Source organism: Zonotrichia albicollis, chromosome 2, assembly GCF_047830755.1.
Source record: "Zonotrichia albicollis isolate bZonAlb1 chromosome 2, bZonAlb1.hap1, whole genome shotgun sequence".
Lineage (NCBI taxonomy): Eukaryota > Metazoa > Chordata > Aves > Passeriformes > Passerellidae > Zonotrichia > Zonotrichia albicollis.
The window spans coordinates 43341762-43367018 of record NC_133820.1 but is presented as its reverse complement, the minus strand read 5'-3'; the positions used below and the strand labels follow the sequence as shown (position 1 = coordinate 43367018).

Here is a 25257-nt window from a genome sequence, read left to right as displayed (position 1 = left end):
GCCCTGGTCTCTCTCCTGATCTTCCACCACCTCAGGGCATGGCTGCACGAAAACGACTTTCTTCTTCTTCATCATCTCCAAAACTTGGTGGTGCTATTTGTCCCTCTCCCTGCTTTCTACGTGTACTCCACCATGAATGCCCGAACGCAGTGGCCGGTTTGCGCTAGCCCTGCGGCGCGACCATGCCTGCTGCTCACAGGACACCCTCTGACCTGATTCACAATATGGCTCTTGGTAAAGATCTTCTCCTAGCAGGAAAATTTCCATGCACCAGCCATGGTCCTCCCCTGGCCAGCTGACACGCTCACTGTATTGACCAGCCCTGTGGGAATCTCAAAGCAAACTGTAGAACTCTGCTTCTCTTCACTTAAATTCTTCCAGTCTCTCCAGCAAGGGCTGATACTCAGTCAAGAACCTGAAGGACACTGCAACTACCCGTTCAGGAAAAACAACTGCAGGATTAACAGGAAACTTCTTCATTTCCCCAGGACTCCTCTCCGTTACCTTCCTTTCTTAGGGAAATAACTGTCTGCCAGCTTGAGGACTTTCAGCACAGAACACTCTGGGATACTTACTAATCCACAAATGCAGTCAGTCCCCTTGCAACACATGGCATTTAATTAACCTAATACCTTTACATACCAAATTAACCAAAGCACAGAGGGAACTCAAAACCAAAGGCCATCTGCATTTTCTTTAAACTGATCGCCTTGAGTAGATCCATAGCAACTGAATTTTAAATAATTGAGTGGAAGGTGTTCAGCACAGCACGGCCTCCGTGCCTATAGGTGAGAGGAGAGCCTGTGCTGTGGATGAAAATGGGCTCAATACAAGGAGCACAGAGATAATGAGGTTGCACAGACTCTATACCTGCCGGCTCCACAGACCAATTTCTGCAACCACTCCTTCTCTATAATGAGGACTGTTGGAGTAAGGACTAATCAGGACCACTGGCCAAATCAGAAGAGCACAAGGCATTTTAGTCACCTTAGATTTCCTTTTTTATTGTCCTGTATTAGATACACTAGAAATTTCTCATTTTCATCTAAGAAAGGCTTTTCTGGTCATTTTGAGAATTTCAGACCACTATAGCTTGGCCTAAGTTTCATCCATTACAATTTGGTGTCTAAAGCAGGGCCATTTATAGAGACCAGAGCAACTAGATAAAACAGTGCAGCTGCCAAGACATTCTCATTTATCACTGTTTTAATGCAAAGCTCTGCTATTGCCTTGATTCCATGGGGTTTTGAATCCATTTGTCCAGGAAGAACAGGGCATGGGGATATGGTTTATGGGTAGGACTGGCAGCGTAAGGTTAATGGTTGGATTCGATGATCTTAGAGGTCTTTTCCAACCTTTATGATTCTGTAATTTTATATGCTTGAAGGTAAGCTTTCTAGACAAAGGAAGGCTTCACAGGTACCCTTCGTGGGACACAGTCTCCAAGGACAACAGCAGGTGATGGGTACATTACACTCAGAATGAGCTAGCTCTGCTCAGCCATGAACAGCAGTGACAACAGCAAGGCAACCCTGAAGGTTTAAGCTGTATTACAAAGCCCTGGAACAATAAGGTTTGTAATACTCGTAGCTGTGCTGGGAAATTAAGGAAGATATCATGTCTCACACATAAGAAGCCAGGTGAAGATTAATTAGATGGATGTCCACCAAAGAAGCAAGTAAAAATGTACATGAGGCATGATAGTAATGCAGGGAGAAGGGGACAGAGTGAATGCAGCAATCCCAGGGGAGATGTCTACCTCCAGCATGACCTGAACACACAGTGCTGTAAATGACTGCAGCTCTGCTCCCCTGGAAAGTGGAAGATAGATGTCAATTTAAAGCTGAAAAACAGTGAGAGGATCCATGTGGAAGAAAAGAGAGATTAAATGTGTATAAAGGGATCCATAGGACAGGATCTTTGGATTTGAGTGGAGTCCTACAGTGTCTCTTTATTCACCAGAATACCTCTGCTCACTGCTGTGCCACAGAAACTGGAGCAGTGTGGGAACAGCAAATCCAGGACAGCAGCTGGAGTATTTATCTCACCTTGCACTGGAGCAGACAATACCATCATTGCTCATACCCTGTACCATATTTCTGAGGCTGTGTATCCCAGTGTGCTGACAAGAGCAAGCTAAGGAGCAGAGGACTGCAACGACTTGCCCTAGGTTATCCTTGGAATAGGATCCAAAGGACAGATGGGACCCTAGAGGGCTGAATCCTGCCTCTGCAGTCCTATTATATGAGTGTGCTTATTTTTCTCCTGGCACTGGGGTTGCTGAAGATCTGTAATTTCACACATCACCACTATATTTTTTGCACTGCTCCTCTCTCCTAGCAGCAGATTTTCTGGGGACACTTAGGCAGAGTCACACGTCAGGCAGAGACACCTGGCACTTGCAGTGAGGTCCGCCTGAACGACCCAAGCATGCTGCCTCCTGGAAATGGGAAACCCCATTCCTTGGAAGGGATTACCCAGCCGGGAAACCAGCTTCCCTTCTCCATGCATCAAGAGGCAGAGCAACAGCACTAAGCCTCCTACCAGCCTGCTTTCTCTGAGGGGATGTGCTATGCCTATGTGTTTCCTATGGGAAACAAATAAACGCACTTAGTACAATAAAGGGAGGGTCACGGTGGAGGAAAATAAACCTTTAGCTGGCTGGCAGCCTGTCAGCAATGCCATCCGGTTTAGATTACAGCTCCCCAGGGTAACATTAGACCCTTCCCTGCAGAGACAGAAGAATGAGCCAGAAGAGTCATGCTGGACCCTGCTCTGATGATTTACTCCACCTCTGCAGCAGCAGGCTCAGCTGAGATCAAGGTCCTGCTGTGACACACTTTGTGCATATTCAAAGTAAGGGGTAAATGTTTATCCTAAAGAATTGATATGACACAGGCAATAAGTTCATGTTGCTGCTGAAGCCTGAGCTCCCATTAAGTGCTATTGCAGTAGCATGGACCTTACTGCTGGAGAAAGAAGAGAAATTTCAGCTGCAGGAAGCACCCTCACAGCAGGTGAAACACCTAATTTAATAAAAGCTTGGGTTTCTTTGTCCCAGACTATTTTTCAGCCCCAAAGAAAATGCATCACTCACTAACAGGGTGGAACAAGTGTTCTTGAATCAATTATTTTTCAGCTAGCACTGAAAAGCTAAGTTATTCAGTGACAAAAGGTCAGGCACAACTCAACTAACCCAGCGTTCACCTCTCAGCAAGACATTCAGATCATTGCTAGATGATCATCCATTTCAAACAAAATATCCCAGCCTAGCCTAGCTTATTCTACATTCAATGGGGAAAAATAGAGGCACTTCTATGATCACTAAAGCAGGTAATTCAACTTGGTCAGATGATGCTGACCTAAAGGAGCATGTGAAGAGGACAGTTTGGAGCTACAAAACCACAGTACATGTGTCCAAGGCTAGCTAAGGTGGATATGGAAAAATCAGTGATTAGCAGAGGCTGTCTGGACTCAGGCCAGCACTTACTCCCTGCAGCTCTAAAACTTGCTTTTCTAAAATAAGAAAGATGATACCCTGCAGAATGACTGTTGATGCACTGTGTGGGCCAAATGTTATCTGTGGGCCATACCTCTGACTACTGACATAAACCAACCTGTTTGTGCATTTGTGCAGTTGTTTCTTTTTCTTATGGAAACAGACACAATCACATATCCAGGTTTCCAGAGCTGAGTCCTTTACTCCCTCCCTGCTCATCTTTGAAGAAAAATATCCTTAGTGCACATGACACCAGGGCAAACACATAGTGTTCCCCCAGCTCCAAATTTCAGTGTGATTTAAAGAGCAGACTGAAATCCAAATGTACTGGTGCACTGCAGCTGATTATGCCAGTTAGGACTTGCAGCAGCCACCTGAAGCCTTCGGGCAGTAGAATGTCTGTGCTCTACTAAAACCACCTATCATCACCTCTAGATATCACCTGTCTGATTGAGTTCAGCTCTCAATTACACAGGTGTAACCTGCTCAGTTTAATGGAGCTCCTCCTGGATTCACAGCTGTGTGACCCAAGGGAGAACCAGGACTGCTCATCGCTATTCTCTGCACTCATCTTTAGTTGTGCATTTGCCACTATCATCAGGAAGAGGTAGAAGAGGGAGAAAAAGCTTGCATTTCTGTTTGATAACAAATGAGAGTGTAGAGGAGAAGCACACATGCTGGTAGCCGGTAACACTAATAATATTCCTCTTTCAAAGAAGATTCTGTTCACAATTTCTTGTAGCACATCAGGCACCAGCTGTCAGCCAAGGTAATGAGCTACACACAAAGGCTTCCTGAAGCAAGGGGAGAGATACAAGAGGAGTTGTTAAATAATTCAATAATTGATGCACTGCTTACTCACCCTGTAACTCCAATACTGACAGGAGTGAAAAAAACCTCCCACAAATGTGGCACTCATACCAACATTTCCCCATTTGGTGTTGAGGGATAGTCAAAGGCTCTGGGAGAAAAAATTATAGATTTAGTTGGATTTACCAGGGTGCAACCTAGTGTGGTGTAATGAGGCTCAGCTCCCAGTGATGCCTGACCTCTTCCCTGGCTTTTGGCAAGGAGCTTGTTGTTGACTGTTTGGGACCTCTTGGCTCAGGAGAGGAGTTTAAGTATGCAGACAAACATGGAGATAGAAGATTTAATCCTCGACTCTTACGGCATTACAGCCACGGGTGAAGTGGAGAATCCGGCAATCCGTTGATGCTACAAGCAGATTAGGCTGCCCTCGGGTGTCACCCACCCAAAAGCTGTGCCAGAGCCCTGCCTATCAGGTCTCATGCAAAAAGCTGATGGATGCTGCTTGGGATGTGATTGAAAAATCTGCTAAGATGCAGAAGTGGAACAGGAAATGAAGACTGAGACTTTAACCGCATGGCTGGGTCCTGTCCTAAATGTAAATGGACAAAATCCAAATGAAAACAACAGAGCAATCATAAGAAGTCCAAATCTGGAAAACCAGATTGAGGGAAAATAAGAACAGGAGGAATCAGAAGGGGAGCACTTTAGGATGGGAGCACATAATTCAGTACTGTTTGACCATGACATATTCCTTCAGGTCCAAGGAGTAAGAGGTTGCCGGGTACCACTCTGGGAACTTTCAGATCCACCTTAAACCTGCAAGGAACAGTCAACTCCATACCCCCAGAGAACCAGGGGTGCAGTTGAATCTCTCTTTAGTTTGCAATAGCTGGCATGATGGAAACTCCTTGTCCTTACCCATCCAGAATGAAATACTTTGGATATTTTTCTATAAATGAATGTTGTTCTATATGTCAAGTTTTAGGAAGATGGTACTAAGGAAATGCCATCTCCTCTAAGCATAGTTTGGGAGGGGTTCCAACAGGTCCCTAAGGTTGGATGATACCGCTCAGCTATCTTGGTACCATCTGTGTGATGGTACCAAGCCCTGCAGTGCAGTAAACACACTTTAAGGATGAGATGCCATCGAGGAGTGCACCCATGGGAACCTCGTCAGGGTCAACAAGGCCGAGAGCAAGCTCCTGCACCCAGGCCAGGGGATAAAGGGATTGAGAGCAACACTGAGAAGGACAGGATGGATGAGAAACTGGACATGACCCAGCAATGTGCACTGGCAGCCCAGAATTCCAACTGCATCCTGGGCTGCATCCCCAGCAGTGTGGCCCGCAGGCCAAGGAAGGGGGTTCTTTCCCCTCACCTCCATCCTGGTAAAACCCCACCTGCTCTGGGGCCCCCAATGTAATGAGGACAGGGACCTGTTGGAGTAGGAACAGAGGAGGTCTGACAATGCTCAGAAGGGTGGAAAACCTCTGCTATGGAGAAAAACTGAGAGAGTCGGGATGTTCGGTCTGCAGAAGAGAAGGTTCCAGGAAGACCTTCGAGCCTCTACAGCACCTAAAGAAGATCCAAGAGGAAGCTGGAAAGGGACTTTTGACAAGGGCATGTAGTGATATGACAAGGGGGAATGGCTTCAAGTTGAAGTAGGGTTAATTTAGGCAACAGGAAAGCTGGGGACAAACTTTTTAGCAGGAAAAGGGGGTAATGGTTTTAAACTAAAAGAAGAGAGATTTATATTCTATGTTAGGAAAAAGTTAATTTACATTGAGAGTGGTGAAACACTGGTATAGATTTCCCAGAAAGGTGGTGGATGCTCTACCCCTAGAAGTTTTCAAGATCAGGTTGGACAGCACTTTGTGCCATTTGATCCAGTTGAAGATGTCTGTGCTCGTTGCAGGAGACTGTAGCTCTGGACTAGATCAGCCTTAAAGAATCTGTGATTTTTTTTCTTTGATTTAATACCCAGTGGACCAGCTCCGGGCACTAACTCAGCAGCAACATTTTCACGTATTTCTGCAAAGTGTTTTGCTGGTTTAGTCCCTGAACTAACTCCCCAGGCAAAGAGCAAAGCCCCTGTGCAGGCGCAGGGAGAGCAGCAAGAGCACAGAGCTGGCAGCACGGCAGGGGAGTGGAGCTGCTGCCTGTGAGGTACCTTCTGTGGCAGCACTGAGCAGAGCTGAGGGATGCTCTGCCACACTCAGGGACGAGCTTTATTCCCTGGATGAAGGCACAGAACTGTTTGATTTGATTCATGAAAGCAGAATCCCAGCTGATGAGCATGAGAGCTGCAGAACTATGTAACAGATGGAGGTAAATAGGTGTGTCTGCAAAACATTTTTCTGCCTCTGAGGCATACAGCCTTTTCAAGATCACAGTGATTCACAGAAAGTACAGTTTGAATTACATTGTACAGTACTGATAAGAAGGGAAAATAATAAAAAGAAGATGATACACATAAGTGTAAATTGGAAAGGATGCTTCTAATCCTGGCTCTTGCAGACTGTTCAAAGAAGGTGGTAAAAACAACCACATGAATTTAATTGTTTTGGCTGATTTTATTCCTTTGGAAAGAAAGAATATTTTTCCACCATCTGCAATGAAAATATATTTTACTTTTAACACGCAACCTGTCAAATTGTGTTTCAGAGTTTTAGCTTTATCTTCCATGCTGGGGGAAGATGCTTTCTGCTTAATTTACTTCAGGCTCTGCTTTGCCCCTCCCTGCATTTTCACCACCGCACTGAGACTTAGTCTGCAATTAGTTCTTGTGTACTGAATAGATGTGGGACTGTAAACTGCACAGCAATTCCTGCTTGAACAAAGATGCAGACTTAGTACAAATAAGTGCTTAGTCATACTGCAAATATGTTATTTTCCTTTCCTATATAGTAGTAGTCCATACTTACGTAAAAGCAATTTTCCTAGCAGAAGTGTGTCTGTGCTAAGGGTCTGAATTAGCCAAAGTCACACTGATCTGTCTAGACACACCCTACTACTTAAATATAATATCTAATATTAGGAAATATTCCTTCATTGCCACACCAGATGTGAGCAGATCTGTCCTTTTTGCACACCACCTATGCTTACCCACTGAGGGCTGTGATGATTACTGAGGAGACTGAGGGCTTCTGGAGGGAGGTTAGTTTGCAGCTCAGAGAGGAGCATCCTGAGGGAGTTTTTGATGTGACTGCAGAAAGGAGAAGCTGACTACTCCAGGGATGGTTTTGAAAAGCCATCCCTGAGAAGAATGGAGGTCAGGAGAAAGCATAACTGAAAACAAACAAACTCTGCTTGACATGCTTGTGACACAATTCAAAACATCTCAGCATTGCTCTTTGCTCCTTAGGTGCCAGCAACAAAAGAGCAGAGGTGCTGCAATACAAGTAGCATCCTTTCAAAACGAGAAAAGACACTCCAAGATGTAAAAAACCTGGGTTTAAATTAGGCATCAGGAAAAAATTCTTGACAGTGAGGGTGGTGAGGCACTGGAAGAGGTTGCCCAGTGAAGGTGTGGCAGTCCCAAACCCAGGAGTGTTGAAGGCCAGGTTGTGTGGGGCTTTGAGCAACCTGATCCTGTGGAAGGTGTCCCTGTCCATTGCAGGGGATTGTAATGAGATGATCTTTGGGGTTCCTTCCAAGCCAAACCATTCTATGATACTATGATTCTATGAAAAAAGTCTTGAGAACATGAAGCACATGGTTCTTTTTTCATAATGAAATAGAAAACAAAAGAATCCTGTGAGTACCTACCAGAACCCAGAAAAATCTGTATTTCATTGCTTGCTGTACGGTTCTGAAGACTCCAGAGTTGCCTCATACAAGATCACATTGAAAAGGAAACTCAGAGGAATTTGCTAATTGCAACCACTTGCCTGGATTCTTCAATCCCTCTGCTTACAATATCGGAAAAACGAACCAAAGTACTGGTGGTGGGCCCCTCTGAAGGAGGAGGTGGACCAGCTGCAGAACTGCACAGAACAATACCAGCCCCATCTGCTGTAACTCCTTGGAATTACCAAATGCACCAGGAGACTTGTTTCTGATGATTTCTCCATGGGTTTTAAACTTTGATGCTAATAGTATATGAAATTCCAGAAGTCTCTTGAATAATGGAGAGACCACAGAGGACAACCTGGCTCATTAAGGGTCTGAAGGGACCAGTTGGCAAGTTCAGCTAGATAAACCCTAGAGGCTGCAAACAGAGGTGGAGTGGAGTTTTTTAGGCCAGCACAAGATGATAGAGATTGAGACAACCATCACTGGTCACATCACACCTGCAGTTGCCAGACCCAGCTGAGACAGATGACTTGTTGGATCAGGACACACACAGATGTGCACTGTGGATGCCTTCAAACTGTGAGCTTGGAACAGTTCTACAGCTGATGGTTTAGAGCTTGTTGGGCACACACTGAAGAGACCTGGCCTTCAGAAAGTGACCATCTACCAGACATCAGTCCTTTTTACGCACATGAATCCAGAAACCTGTTTCAAAATCCAAGTCCAGCCAAATAATCCCAGCCACTGCAAAAAGCAATAGTTACAGCTTAGAAAAGGAAGTTGGACCTATGTCTTACATGAAGATTTTAAGGAATGTTGGCTGGTAAGATTGCCAGTTGGATAAGACTTTCATATGGATATCCTGAACTCTAGTTAAGATTGAAAACACAAAAGAAATAAGCTCGGCATTTTGGCTCAGAAAATAATTCCTGTAGTTTTGGTACTTCTTCTATTCCTCATGGATCTTTTATTACATGGACAGTCCATACTGTATATGCTGCACAAGGGGATATGGCCTCCAAAACCCCTTTTGAGAAAGGTTGTATTACAAATAAGTTTTGTTAAATGTTACTCCTGGAACCAAAATTTTGGTTTGGTTGGGGGGTTTTCAGGGAGCCCAGCAAGGCAAAGAGGCTTGGTCAGAAAATGGCAGCTAATGGGTGCTCATGTGCATACCCAAATCACATGAAGGGGAATTAATTCATGTGAATACTCATCAATTTTATACTTGCTTTGAGAAACTTAGTAATTGCAATACAGCTTTAATTTTGAGACTGCCAAGAGTATTATCATATAGGTATATTAATTAAGGCTATGTTTCAGGAATTAGCTGACAATATCAGCATGGAAATATGGTTAATGCTCCCACTGCATTTTGCTGGAGGCAAATGTTGTTTCATTTCCAGCACCTTTGTTATTGGAAAGACTTCCTGTTTGTCTCACACCTAATCTAGCAATTTTATGGGGTAAAGAGGCAGTAAAACGCCCTCACAAAGTGATTTGTAGATCATGAAAATGCAGTGTGTGACCTTAAGAGTCATTTGCCAGTGATGGTGCTGACAATAAAACGCCTGGCTGGGCGGTAGGGGATGCACATAAATTGCTCACATTGCATTTGCACGGGCTGCACAAAAGGCCCCTGAGTCACGGTGGGCAAATCATCGACCCACACAGGTGTTTTTCCTAACCTTAAAACCAAGCATCATTTGGTTCTTTCCTCAGCACGCAAGATAAGCCCACCTCTTCTTCTCCTGGGCTCTGCTAAAGTGGCTCTGAGGAAAGGATGGAGGACATCTGCTTTTTGGTAGAAAAGCTGTGAGGGAGCAATACCACCAGGATGCAAGTGGCATTGCTTCAGGCAGGACATGCAAATGGGCGTGCCAGGTTAAGGCACACCAAAGGACCATCTATGGTAGGAACCATTGTGCTTTCTCCAGTGGCCCATGAGGTTGCGTAGCGCAGAGCGGGACAGGTTGGATGAGATACTTCTTTAAAATACCCTTCCCATCCAAAATAAAAGGGATATCAAACTCAATGGTGGGAAGGTTCAGAAAATGGCCATGGAGGAGAAGTAAGGACATTGTACAAGTGCTTGGAAGGGAGATGCACTAGGGACTGCTAACTAAATAAGTCACATCAGGCTTGGGAAATGACCAAGCTGAAAGCCAGAGGTGAAGGCCAGGATATTAGTTGAAGGCTAGGAAAATATTTTGGGAAAATAACAGTGTATACTTACTAGCGCCTTGGTGCTCAGCTACAGTCATTTTGGATACAGAATGCCAAGTGGGACAGATCTGGGTCTGAACAAATCTGAACATCTGATATATATTCCCAACTTCAGCCCACTATAATTCTCTTAAGAATTTTATAATTGTTTCTGTTCAGGAACAGAAGTTCTTATAATTTAGAACTGGTGAAATTTTCGCCTTTCACAATAATTGCCTTAAGGAGGATGAAATCCTTGTAAACTTTTAAGACTGACCTTTGCCCAGTGCAAGAAAGCAGTTGGTTTCCTTTGCCAAAGTCACCTCCCTTGTGCCACCTCCCAGACAGGGCTGATTTGTGAAGCAGAGGAGAAGAGGACTGATCCACCATCACAACACCTTCCCATGTTTGTAGAACTTATCCATGTGGGTATGGCCAACAGGGAAAGGACAATTCCCTCACATTACAACACAGATGCACAACCCCTGCACAAGCTGGGCAGTACTGCTGACCACTAGAGCAATATCTGGAAATGCATCCAGGAGTAGCAAAATGGAAATGCTAAAATACCAGAACACAAATTCCTAAATCCCAGTCCACGCTTACTCATCTCATTCCTCCATTGTCGAAAGCTCCAGCAGAAGTATCTAAAGCAGCAGCTGGCTCACTGGCCTATCTCAGGTTATTTCCCTCCCACTACTGAATTTTCTTTGTTCTTCAATATATTTTGAATCCTTTTTCAAAAGTCTCCTTAGATGAATTCAAGCAAACATCTAAATTATCTTACTATTTTGGTTACATTTATGAACCAGCTCAAAATAGATTTACTCTTCAAAAATTCTCACTATAAATTTTCCTTAGAGATGACAATTTCACCAAAACCTGTAATGCAACAGGAAAAACAAAGCCTTTAGGGAAAACACTTGCATTTCACTCAAGTCTGACATGGAGAGTATAATTTTGATGTTCTTATTGGAATTCTGTCTCCGAATTCAGCTTTTAATTTCAATGGAACTATTTTATTTATTGACCAGGAAATGACATCCAGACAGATATTCTCTATACCTCCACCTCAATTTCTCCCAAGAAAGAAATGCCATATTTTGATTTGTGCTCTTTGAAAAGGCCTGTTATTGCTTTTTCTCCCCTGGGCCCCAAGAGATCTGCTCGGCCTCTTGAACCTGACTGCAAAAGCCAGAGCTCAATATGTTTCTTTAGGAAAATTGCTGTCAAGTCTACTCTGTGCTAGCAAAGGATGCTGTGTCTTGAAAAGGGAATGAATTTTACACCATAAGAGCCAAATCTTTCGGTGGTGTACATCAGAGTCATTCCACAGAAGTGTCTGTAACCCCAAATCCATGAAATAGTGAGGGTTCCCTTTTTAATTCCTGGCTGTCAAATGTTTTCCAATCTTGCAAGAGGAATTTCAGGAAGAGGAAGGTTGCCTCAAACAGGGAGAGACACAGTCTGCTACACAGCCTTTTGTACAGGAGGGGACAGCAAGCATGGTCCCACTGAGGATGTCACATCACAAACACTCCTTACAGCAGACATGTTTCCTTAAATGTCTACCTTTTACTCAAATCCCTCCAACTGTCAGTCCCTATATATCCCACCTGAGAACCAACCTGAGTAAAAAGAAAAGGAAAAAAAATAGTCATAACTTACAGAAAAGATATTTAAAAGTACATGTGAATGATATGATTTTTGTGAAATTATGGACAAGGTTGTCCAGATAACAGCTGCCTCACACAGTGGAGGGCAGACAGAGGCAGGTGGGTATGAGGGCAGGGGGATGGGATAGGATGGGATGGGACATGAGGTCTTTTGCTCTGCTGCTTTCACAGCTGGGATGAAGGTGCTTCCTTGTCGGATCTCAAGATCTCAGTCCTGAGATGCTGAGCCACCGAGACCACCTTGGGGGGCTCGGGAGTCCTGGAATGTTGCCAGAAGTGTCTGGTGGCTGGACTTTGGTCCTGCACAGGAGACGACAAGGATGAGGGCTTCACCGGGTGAATGGTGAAGGGATTAGTTAATTAGAGGGTGAGACACAGGGTTTAGGATTTATGTACAGGGGGGTTTAGAGGAGTAAGATGGAGGAATTGGGGTGTGTCCTGTCCTCCTTCTTCTTCCTCTTCTCCTCCATCTTCTTTGGCCACGGTGGCACTCTTGGATTGGTTATTACTGAGAGTGCACCGAGTTATAAGAATAGATGGTATTGGGGAAAAATGATAAATATTGTATACGTAACAATGGGTATAAAGATACGTGGCTGCCCGGGAGGGCAGACAGTGTGCCCATGGCTGACTGCTGAGCAGATCTCTGGTGGCTGAAAGAACATCTTTTAGATAAACAATTAATAAACATAAAAACCGAAAGAAGAACAGAAGCCTCTTCTCGTCCTTCGATACGCGGGCTGCCCCAAGGCCACCCCGGGCCTTTCCAGGCCCCTCAAACAGCCGAGATAAACCGGACACTTCCTCCCATTAAGAGCAGTAATCAGAGGCTCCACAGCCGGATGACCAAGGGAAATCAACACTTGTGTTGAACCTTAGCAGCAGGATAAGATGTAGACTGGATGAGAGGGAAGGATTTCTAATCTCCCTCCCCAAACCTCACTCCTGAAAAAGGGATTGATAGATGCGCTGGCAGCCCCCAGCTCCACCAGCTGGTGCAGTGTGGCCAGGTGAGGTCCAAGATTCACAACAGGATTTTTTTTTTTTTTTTTTTTTTTTTTTTACAGAAAACATGTAAATACGGTGAGAATTCTTCGGGGTCAGGTTATAGAAACATTTAGGTTGGACAGAACCCTTAAGATCATCAGCTCCAATCGTTAACCTTACACTCTAAACCATGTTCCCAAGTGCCACATCTTTTAAATATCTCCAGGGATGATGACTCCACCACTGCTCTGGGCAGCCTATTCCAGTACTTATGGTGAAGGAATTTCTTCCTAATATTCAATCTCAACTCCCCTGGCACAACTTGAGGCTATGATGTGTTGGAGGGTTTAGAGAAAGGGACAGTTTGAGGAGCTGAATTCCTCCCTTCTTGCTCCAGATGACAGGTCTCAGCAAGTTAAATGCATCTTTAAGAGCTTTGACAGTCATGGAGAAGTTGCCATCAAGTAAGACAAGATGATATATGAGTTATTCTGCAAGAGCTCTCCCTGGGGAAACATGTGGCCCCAAGACTGAGTCAAGGTAAAATTTATTATTGAGTCCTTTGAAGTTTCCTATACCCTCAAATGAATGTCCCATTGGCTGGGTATTTTGTTACTGCCTCTTAAAAAAAGCAATGCTAAACTCAGCTGCACATACAACAACTCTCACTCCAAGCCTTCTCAGCCTTGAATTCAAATAGATGAAGGTTTCAGTGCATACACTTCAGGGAAGATGGATCCTGGGGGTTTGCCTGAGGTATCAAGAAGCAGGAATGAGTGCATTTCAGACAGGCTCTCTCAGAAGGTGTCTCCATGCCAGGGCTGAGATTGCTTGCTCTACCTTTATTTGACATCACACAATTTATATTCCACAGCCACAGCGCTGCAAGAACATCTCCCCAGCCTGCAGCTTCATTTTCAGCACACAGCAACCCCAGCACTTTAATTGTCCCATAAACGTGATAGAAAGGATTTGATGCAAAGAGCTGTTAAAATGCCAAATGTCTTGAGCACTGCAACTAATGAATGGCTCCCAACGATTCATGTTTCAATCTATATGCAAATGTGCCCTTTGGTTGGCTTGTGCTGGACTTTTCACTGCAGTGTTACAGCTATCCAGGGAAGCCTCAGACTCATAGATCAGACAAATACAAGGCATAAATGGGAGAAGACTTAAATTATTCAGTGTTTATGAGAAAGAGAATCCAAACAGCAGAGTTACACTTTGCTTTTTATAATAACATGATTACAGATGAACCCTAAGCAGACCTAAAAAATCATTGTTTTTCTCTCCCACCCCTTCCTCCTTGCTAGCAAAATACACAGCACAATAAATCACTTGGCAAAGCTGAATGTGTGCTCAAAACAGTGTATGTCAGCTCCAGGTAAAGCCAGTGCTCACACAGCCCAAGTGGAAGATGTCTGTGAAAGATTTCAAAACCTGGTCTCTGCTATTCTTACCCCCAGCACAGGAAAACATCTCCTGGAGCATTGGGCAGTCACATCTATTTCTGCTCATTTACAAACTGCACAAATCCCCTTCACCTGCATTGCAGTGGGCAATTCTGGCCTTAACAAGAAGAAATTAAGCTGGAATAGTGAAGAAAGGGCTGCTGCCATCACAAGCAGACTACAAAGTTTTTTTTAAAAGGCTGTGGGAAAATGATTTTGTAGGATTTTGGTCAATTCCAAGGGTACAAAAATAAACAGTAACTGTATACAAACACTGAGAATTGGCAAGAAGGAGAAAGGACAATTTCATCCAAAGGCCAATCCTGACACAAGAGCAGGATGCCACAAATATCCTCAAAAACCAGAAACATGAAAATATTAAGGACCGTCTTGTTCATGTAGGCCTTGTGGAGTTTAAAGCTGAAGCTGTACTGCAGACTTTATATCCAAAGAAATGCCAGAGGTATCACAGGAATTGCAGAATGGGTAGGAGCAAGGAAACTGTGAGACTTTGGCATTGCCCCCAAGAGTCACCTCCCCAGCAGCTCTGACAAACCAGGAGAGCAGAGCTGAAGTCTCTGACCAAGCCTTGGCTCCTGCAATGTTTCAAAATAATTGGAACAACTTCCTTGTTTTGCAGTTGAACTAAAAAGAACTTTATAGTGTGAGGCATCTGCTGTGCTTGATCCCTCAGGACCTTAATATCTGGCTGAACTTTGGTTTCCTTTATCTGCTTGGATTAGGCCTCCACTGTTTCTCCTAGCTCTTATTTCCACTCTTCTCCCTCTAATTGCAGGAGCAGGTTAGGGGGACACTAAGAAAGGGAGAAACCTGCAACAGCAGCCGCGCTCTTCATATGGTCTGGACACAGTCAGGTGCCTACAGCAACACAGATACAGTAATCTGAAAAGTCTAGCTTAAATGGATGAGATTAGCAGGATCACAGAATATCCTGCATAAGGATCATCCAGTCCAACTCCTGATGCAGAACTCGGTCCTCCACAAAATACTTAAATTTTGCAGCATGTTTTATTCCCCAGCAGATAGGTGGGTTTGATTTCTGTTGGGCTGACCCAGCAACAGCAAATCTGCAGCACCGTGGATTTGAGAGTGGGCTATGGGAGGGTTGCCTACAAGAGCAAGAAGAAGGATCTGGCAGCAAGAGCCATGCAGCAAGCAGCAGCCTGCTGCCATTTGCCACCAGGAGAGCCCTTTTCCAGGCCAGGCTGTGGGCAGGACCAGCACACTCTCTCTGTCTCCAGCCCAGCTCCAAAAACATCTCTACATTAAGTAACAGAGGGAACGTGCATGAATGAGCTGCTGCTGGGCTGTGGAGCCAAACTAGCTTGTCAGGCTGCCAAGGCAGGAATTCAGGCAGCCCTCCTTTTCCATCTTCCCTTTCTTTGTGCATGGAAATGGACTTGCCACTTGTAATTTGCTAGTAACTAAAGCTGATAAGTTTGGCTCCCTGCAAGCCCCTGCTGGGGAACAATATTGGCTTTTCTTCTGCATTACTGGGTGGAAGACGCAGGGCAGGCAGAAAGCTCTGTGTGCTTTCTCCTCCTCGCTGGAGCTGTGTGCTGCCCTCACTGCTCAGTTCTCCCTAAGGGAGTTCCTTGGAATGGATTGCTCTGATGGGAGAATGGAAGAGAAACAGTGTCACAGGCTCATCTTCAAAACTCCTGGATTTATAGCTGGGTGGAAACCAAGAAGCAAGGGCCAAACGCTCAGTGCTCATCTATCCCAGGTGACGATTTGGGGTTTGTTTGACCTTGCTGGAGAAAGTTTTCAGGGGAAAAAAGGGTAGGATGGCAGGACTGTAAGCATGCTGTGCACATTCAAGAAAGAATGAGAAAAAAAAAAGACAAAGAGAAAGCTCCTTGGAAAGTAATACAGGTCATGAACCACATAGATATGTTTCCAAAATCTTATAGCAAAACTGAAGGAGGCAAAACACAAATATTGCTGCTATTTGTAATTAAGCATCACATAAAGAGCAGTATTTAGGGCAATAGAGAGCAAAGTGTTTCCTGTGTGACTCAGAAAGGACCTTCTGATGGTGTGATTTCACAAAGGGCCTGTACCTGCTAACAACTGGGTAACCTTACTTAATTACAGAGGGGTCCTTGCTCACTGTATCCACGCTGCAGAGATATTTGCAGCAAGCAATAAATTCAACCCAAACCTATTTCTCTGATATTTCTGAGCAACTGCCTGGCATCTGAACACACAGGGAGAGTGTCCAGAATTATACAGAAGTATGCTGCAGCCTTGCCTAGACAAGACACTTTGTTTTCAGATAATGAGCAAGGTGCTCAATTTTGATTAAAGCTCCGCAAAGGGTGAATTCAGACTGGTACAGAAGACTGTGATCCAGCAGCTTACCCACAGAGGGTAACACCCAGAGAGAGACATGACAGGCAGCCTGGAGTGATACCATCCTAGACAGAGTTGTAACAGGGTGCTATGCTGACCTTTTTGCCTGATTTGTTTTAATTTCCACACCCATTTTCCTTGGCACCACTAACTGCATCCGCCAGTTTGTGCACGAGGCCAATGCCTTGGAGCCTTTGGAAGGACAACCAAGCTTCTACACACTCCTACCAAAGTACGGCCTGTTTTTGTTGGGCTCAGGCTCCAGCAGGCTGGGGAAATGCTATAAAAAGCACTTCAGTCGCTCCACAAGATCTCTGGCATTCCTTCCACTCAAAGCTATCCTCAGCTCTTTGTGTCACTGCTGTAAACTGAAGCTATGTGAGTTCCTTCAAAGGTCCAGTGCTTTCTGCTGGACAAAAGCAGATTTATCAAGCAAGACAAAGAATTCAATCGAAATTCTTGGGTAAATTTGCTGTATTGAATCAATGTTTGACTGTGTTGACAAATGCACTCGAGTCTCTGCAGCCCCAACCCAGGATACGTGGTGGGACTGTCAGTCCTCCTCAGGCAAGATAAGGCAAGGAGAAGCTGAGAGTGAGACACGTTAACCCCAGACAAAGGGAAAACACTACAATATGAAGCCCTAAATTATTGCAGAATCTACATGAGACCTGCTACACAACTTCATTCTTCAACTGACAGAATCACAGAATGGTTTGGGTCTGAAGGGACTTCAAGGATCTTGTTGTTCCAAGCCCCCTGCCATGGGCAGGGACACCTTGCACTAGACCAGACTGCTCAAAGCCCCATCCAACCTTCCTTTGAACACTCCCAGGGATAGGACAGCTTCTCTGGGCAGTCTGTGACAGTGCCTCTCCACTCTCACAGAAAATAATTTCTTTGTAATATTTCATCTAAGCCTGTCTTCTCTTAGTATAAAAGGACTTCCCTGGTCCCATCACTGCTGGCCAATATAAAAGCTGCTCTCCTTTATTACAAGCTCCCTTTAGGTACTGCAAGGTGATATAAGGTCTTTCTAAAGCCTTCTCCTTCTCAACCCTAACTCTCTCAGACTGTCTTCATATCAGAGGTGCTCCATCCTTCAATTTCTTTTAAATGTACAAAAAGACTATTTCTAAACAACCAAAGCAGAATTGTTCCTGGAAATTCAAAATCAATTTTTTACTAGATCCTATTTTAAGTAAGTTGTTTTATTCTCCTGCATGTCTAGGGTTCACATGCTGCTTTTGGGCCATCCCAGATGAGAAAATAGAAGTGGAACATTGTACGAGGTTAATCTGGACTACACACACAGAGTAATGATTTCCTCTAAGCCAATCAAGGATTAAGGCTAATGAGTATCTCTGCATCTTGTAACAGTCCTTTTAGGGAAACAAGAAAGGACAAAAATAACCTGACTTGACCCGTTCCCTCCAAAAATATATTTTTATTAGTGCCTGTGGCGATGGAGTAAAACTAGAGAAGCTGAAGACAGGAATGATTCACTTACCTGTCGTAGAATCACCATGGTTCCTGTATAAACACATCAGCAATCACCAGGAATGGACCTAAATCAAAAGAAGTCAGCAATTAATGACTCTCCTACGACTCAAGAGACCCAGCTTGGGGACTGTCCCAACCCTACAGCACTTCCACAGCCCTAGGTGTGGAAGAGAGCTGGTAGCACTGAGACTCCCAATGCTTTCGTAATATTAATTCCAGACAGTGAGAGACAATCCTCTAAATACATCCAGATTAATGCTGGCACTGTGGCGAATGAGACTGGGACTGCAGGTCGCTTATGCAAGTAATATTTTGTAAACTGAGTCCTAGAAAGTTATCCAAGGATTAACCCAGCAAACACTCTGATACTGATTTATTACATGTGTCTTTGGATCCTGGGGTATGAACTAAAGCACGTGGAGGCGGGAAGTACTGTCCTTAACACGTGACATGGCTGGATGGGTTTGCATCTTTTCCTCCAAACTGCTTTCAAGAGAGGAAAGAAAATATCAAGTCCCCTAGCACAGCCTGAAACTAAGACCTGGAGTGGACTGAGTATTTCCCCTCTCTGCTCCAGCTGTTGTGCAAATTGTGTATTTGTGGGATTTACATGGGAAAGTCCCATGCTGCTCCTGAGTCTGAGCTTGCTGCTCAAGTGCCATTTCATGGCTCCCAAAATTAAGTGTGTTGGGGTGTTGAGATTGTGTGAATGAAAAATGCTTTCAAATAATTGAATTTCTGCAGCTTTTAATCTGTGAGTCATCCTTGCTACATGGCAATGAATAATAGTTGTATTTTTGGTGTGGAATGTTTTCCAGCATAGTAAAAATACTCATGCCTTAAAAAGCAGGGGGACAGGCACTCGATCTCAGAGACACAATTCCCACAGGACACTGGACACTGAATGCTGATGAAGGATAATCTTGCAGGACACTAGATATTTCCATTCACAGAGGCAAAATACTCTGGACTCATCATAAAAACTTAAGTACTGTGTTTCAAGTTTTAGCCATAACTTTGATTTTTTTGCTCTCCCCACTAAAAAGCAAACATTTCTCAGGGGGATGGGAGGGAGAAGTCTTTCTACCCTACCCACAATCATCTCCAGGTGGGATTTCCCAAAGAGACAGTCTCACCAAAAAAAAGGTACAGTAATGTCCCATGCCAGTGTCTCTACACACTTTCCTCATGGCAAGGAAAGTGATGTCTCTTCCCCACCAGCAGCAACTGCTTGCATCCCTTTCAGCAAGGTACAGACTTGGCCTTTTGTGCTGATCCTGCTGGCTGAATTTTCTCTAGCCTCTCAGGTGCAGTGGGAAACAGGTGTTCCCATCCTAGCTAGAAAGGCAGGATTTATTTCCATTAGCTCCTGCAGAGACTGTAAAGGCCCAACAGAATTTCCAGTTATTCCCTTTTCCTCACCAGGCTGCCTGCACCACCTCTACATTTTCACAGACCACACATATGAAGTAGATAACTACCCCACTGAAATTTGTAGGCTTTTGCCATCCAAGTGCCTTCAACCACCTTAATGAAAAGATCCATCAGCTAAAACCATCTACATGATCCACAAACACTCTGCATTGCCTAGGAAAGTAGCTGGTGTCCTAAGAGCAGCCAAGGGATCACTCTTCTTTAGGAAATACTCACTAGGCAAACTTTGGCCACAGGCCATATTTAATGAATTAATTTTGCCTTTCCTAGAAGGTAGATGAATGGTGGAAAATCACGTGCACACTTTAATAACTGAAAGGCTGCCAGGCACTTTTCCTAATTCTAAGATTGAACCTTCTCTGTAGCACTTTAAATTATTACTCTTCTCTTTAATTCACATGGATTGAAAATAACTTTCTAACCCTGCCAAGTAGTGAGCCCTGAGGCAGACTGCCTAGGGATGCTGAAGAGTCTGTTCCACTGGGAATAGTCAGTGAAATCTTAGTCAGGCTCAGAGCAGGCACTGTGGGAGGCTCTTCAGAGGTCTGTCCATGATGATCATGGGTCAGTGTTGAACTCTGGAGCAGGCAGCTGGATAGCAGTTGGAGTTCCCTGGCTGAAGGACATCTGCTATGGACAAGTCATCTAGTAGTTTCTTTCCTCCCTTTTTCTCTCTGAAAAACAGAGATCTTGCCCAACAAGGGAGCTCCTAAATACCCCAGACATAAACTTTATGCTAATCAGACAAGTGACCTAGGTGAGCTGGCCCCACTGGGTGTCCACATTGCAAAAACCATGCATGGGACATCTGTTTAGCCAACGCCACAGGTTGGGCTAAAGCCACAAATCCACACCTCAGAAATGCTCCTTCAGTTTCTGTCCTGCTGCTGCTGAAGCAAAGTACTTTTCCATGGTTATCTGGGTTCCCAGCATTAAAACAACCTGGCGTGTTGGTATCCTGCTTAGCCTGGCCTGTGGTGATGCTGAATAATCTTAAAAAACTTGTGCCAGGTTTGGAAGAGTATTTACATACCAAATCCACTCTGATTTTAAACAGGACTTTGGTGCCCTGAATCTTTTGTGGGTTATTTTTATTTTCTGAAGGTGTAGCATCAGCTTAATCTTGTTCAGTGCATCCTGTCCCTTCATGATGCCTTTGCAAGAGAGGTTGCAGACAAGAGACAGCCAGCTTTCCCTATGGCTTGCTCAGCAGGGAACACCCCAAAGGGGAAGGGGCAGACTCCCCTGCCTGTTCTTCCCACAGGGATCAATAAGAAGGATTGGGCTTGTCTGAGCACCAGAGAGATCAGCTGCCTACTAATTCAGGAGGGCCCTGGTGGAACAAAACAGCCATCTGGACCCTCTGATCCTCGCTGGCAGGTGAGTGTAGGGAGAAGCTCTACAGATGGTCTGGGAAATGAGCTGGGCTAAACAAAACATACCCAGCACCTCTCCCAAATCACTCATATGTAGCACAAGGGCACAGAGACAACCCTCTGGAATGTGTATTTTTTGTAAAAATGGTTCATATTGCAGCTTTCTGGCCATCACTGGTCAAGCATCATCTGAACTGAGCATCTGAGGGAGGCAGCGGGGGGAGGCTGAAAGGGCTTTAAAATACCTGGATGCAGAGTGATGTTTGACACAGAACTACACATGCCTCTTGCTTGCAGGCTGTGGTCAACAGAAGCCAAGGAGTGTTTCAGTATGAGCTCTGCACCACAGTGATCTCCACTGTGGCTTTCCTGTTTCTGAGGACATCCTCAATACAAAAGGAACCCGACAGATTTTGACTCTGGAGGGAGGAAGCCTGAGGAACCTGGACAAAGCCATTATGCTGCAATTGCAAAGAAGGGGGTTGCTACTCTAATCTCTTTAACTGGCACTTGTGTGCCCCTTGTTGGCACTTCAGCACTGGAGTCCAACCACATGACTGGCCATACTTCCTGGGGGATCACTCCACTGTGCTAATCCTCCAGAGCACATGCTTGTTAAGCATTGGTCAGAAGAAATTCAGGCATTTCACTCTAAATGTAAAATCGATTCCTTTCTCCTGAAGTTCTGCACCCTAAATGATTTTCCTAAATGGAAGTACAGTGAAAAAAAAGAATAATTAATTTATGGGGTGTAAACATTCAAATTCAATGCCTATCCCCAACTGTACCCATCTTGGTGTAGAGCCTGTATTTTGGAGAACACCTTGTGCACTTTAAATTGTAAAAAACCTAGAATTTCATTCAGCTTGTGTCCACTTCACTTGACTGGCAGAAATGTGTGTCACCTTAGCTGCACAAAGAGATTTAACACGTCAGTGCTCTCTGCACGCTACTGCTTTCACCTCCTGCCCTCCTGCAAGGGATCTGAGAAGGATTAAGGATTTTCCAGCATATTTTACTGTTCATCTGAGGAATGGTGAATAAAAAGGTCAGACCTACACCCTCAGAGACAAGCACCTTTGTCCTTACCGAAACCAGGATTACAATCAGGAAGGAAAACAATGGCTCTTGATCACGGTTAAGCTGACAAACCCCGCCAGTCTTTGGGATCTCTAACTGTGGGTGACAGCGAGCAGAAAGGAGGAAAGCAATGTCCCTACATACTACTCCTCCTAGTCTTTGTCCATCTGGAAGCTGGCATGGTTGGGAAGCTATGACAGTTTGTATTTTTGCACTATTCCTGGAGCCCTGAATGGGCAGCAGGGCTCTCAGGGCAGAAGGCCTCAGTCTGAAATGGCAGCCATTCATCTTCTCTGCTAGCTTGATCAACGAGCAAGCTCTCAACAGAGACAACTCACTGCTTCTCTAGGTAATTAGCTACAGCTCAAACTAGTCTTAGTGTTAAAAATTATTTAAGTAATTTGTTCTAGAGTCTCATCCTCTCTATCTGCCTTCAGCTTCTCCCCTGAGGCTGTCACAGCTTACCAACTACAACTGACCACATACATGGGCCTACATGGAGGGTTTTGTCTGGTCTAGTGGAAGGTGTCCCCGCCCATGGCAAAAGGATTGAAACTAGATGATCTTTAAGGTCCTTTTCAACCCAACCCAATCCATGACACTATGATGTTCCCCATTTCTCCTACCTGAGCTTTGGACTAAGTGTTACAGCAATGGCCATTCACTTGCACCTTCCCTTCCTGTAGCACAAGTATCTTCATCCTTGCCAGAAGAAATTGTCATTTCTAACTCCTCCAGAAAAACAAAATCCAGCCTCTGGTTTTGCTACCCATTGTCTCCTTTAATGTGGAGAAAAGGTGCATTCCCATGGAAAGCAATGATATTGCCTGGAGGGCAATAAAAAGCAATGAGAATTCACCCAGAGCATTCACTGTTTTTGTTTTTTTTACACACAGGACAGCACACCCTGAGCTTTTGCTAGTGAGCAAACAGTACAAGATCTCGTGGTGGGGATGTGGGGACACGGCAAGCAGCACCTGGCCACAGGTTCCCTGCCACGGTGCTGAGAAAGTTCCCTTATTTATGCCTTAATTGCCGCCTCCGCACAGACGGATCAGCTTGGGGTCATGCTGACAAACGGCGTGAGGAATGCCAGGAAGCTCTCACCTCAGCAAGGCGGGTCACAATAGCAAGAAGCTGCAGAAAACATTGGCATTACCATTGCTCATGTGAGCGGTGCATCCATGACACAGCCTGCCTGTGGGCTCTGCCTGCACCATGAGCAGCACAGAGCCTGTTCTCCTGGAAAAGCTCTGACCCAAATTCAGTGAAGGTCAAGAAAAGCCTTCAAGAAAAGCTTTTGCATCAGAACTTGAGTGATTACCAGATTTCCAGTGAATGTTGGTCTCAGGAGAGGTCTTAAGAGAGCTGCTTAAACAAGAGGTATGTTTTAGTGTAAAGAATTACCTGCCTGTCAGCTGCAAATCCATCTTCATGGACAGCTGAGGGAAAAAGACAGATTCAAGCAGAGCTGCAAGCTGACATGTAAAGGCAAACCTGATAGCAGGGTGGGTAAAGAGCCCCTGGGAAGCCCGGGATCCTCAAAAGGGTTCCTTGATGTGCAGTACTGTGCAACTAAACAATGGCCTGCAAAGGCTCTTTTAGGAGATGTGCAGCTTTTTCTCCAGCTATTCCTGCAACACTCAGCCGTACAATGATGAAAGGCACAGGATTAGTGCTAATTAGATTTGAGGGTACTCCCTGTCAGGCTTCTCCTTCTCGTGGGCGGATGTTGTTCACAGGGAAGACCTGGTAGTCTTTAATTGTGGTGGGGCTTTGTTTGGCTAGTTTGTTTGTTTTGTGTTTTACAAAAAAGGGATGTTCCAGACATCCTACAGATCTGGAATCTCAAAACCCATAAAATCCTAGCTACCTGGAGTAAAAACAACCTTTCCTACACAAAAGAACACAGAAAACCTGCTAATCAATTAGCCAAATAACTACAGGATGAAAAGACCACAGGTACCAAAGTAGCTTTCTGTAGTAAAACAGCCCAGCACAGGAGAAGCCTTGCTGCATACTTTGCATTTCTGTACATTAGAGCTTTTTTTCTTCCGTGCAAACAGCTCCAGGAAGAAAGTGCAGTGCTAATGCACACGGCAGTCTGTCATTCTGCAAGTGCAACTGAAACCCAGGGAAATGATGCTCGTAACTGAAACCTCCAATAAACAGGGTGTCATCTACACAACATGAGTGACAGATGAGCGGCAGGGGCTGTGCAGTAGGTACTGCTTCCAGCCAAAGATTTCAGTATCCAGAAATAGGGTCTGATTTTCAACAGACCCTGGGTAGAGATTAAAAATATGAAAAATATGGCTTCTCTCTGAAAACCAAGCATTTATAAACCATGTGCTGAGCTCTCCTCATTGGTCAGGCTGACTACGGATCAGCTAAAAATGCAAACAATGTTGTTTCTTTTGACCCAGCTAAAAATCTCAACAACCAGATTCCCAGCAGTATCAAATGATTGAGATAAAACGACTTGGGTTGAAACTGCTGATTTCCACAAGCTGGGAAATGTGGCACCATGAAATGCTGAGGTGGTGATCTCCGCTGAGACTGTGAAGGGTTTGAAAAGAAGCAAAGGAAAGCCATGTGATTCTCTGTGTGTACCTCCACCAAGAGCTGCAGCACTAATCAGAGGCTGTGATGACAGCTCCAGGCTGTGCCATACAGTTTGCTTTCGCAAAGCACTGCACTAGTCAGTGAAAGGACCATGGAGACTCATTCTCCAGCTGCAAGGTCTCAGAGCTTTTTTAGAAACACAAAACAGTTTGAGATGGAAGGGACCTTTAAAGGTCATCTGGTCCAAATCCCTTGCCACAGGCAGAGATACCTTCCTCTAGACCAGGTTGCTAAAAGCTCCATCCAACTTGACATGCACTACTTCCAGCAATGGGGTACTGATCACTTCTCTGGGCAGCCTGTTCCTGTGCCTTACCATCCTCATTGTAAGAAATTTCTCTCTTATCTAGTCTAAATAAACTCTCCTTCAGCTTAAAGCCATTTCCCCTTCTGCTATCACTACATTCCCTTGTCCAAAGTCTCTCTCCAGCACTCTTGTA

At 44.7% G+C, this 25257-nt stretch overlaps 1 protein-coding gene across 6 annotated transcripts in view; it reads right to left on the bottom strand.

Annotated features, from left to right (window-relative positions):
* MYO7A (myosin VIIA) overlaps positions 1-25257 on the bottom strand; it is a 103278-nt gene that overhangs the window by 66586 nt on the left and 11435 nt on the right. For all 6 annotated transcript variants that reach the window (XM_074534988.1, XM_074534987.1, XM_074534992.1 and 3 more), the window contains exon 2: positions 18310-18367. In XM_074534988.1, the coding sequence (XP_074391089.1) occupies positions 18310-18327 (18 nt within the window). In that variant the 5' untranslated portion in view covers positions 18328-18367. The remainder of the gene's footprint in view (positions 1-18309; positions 18368-25257) is intronic.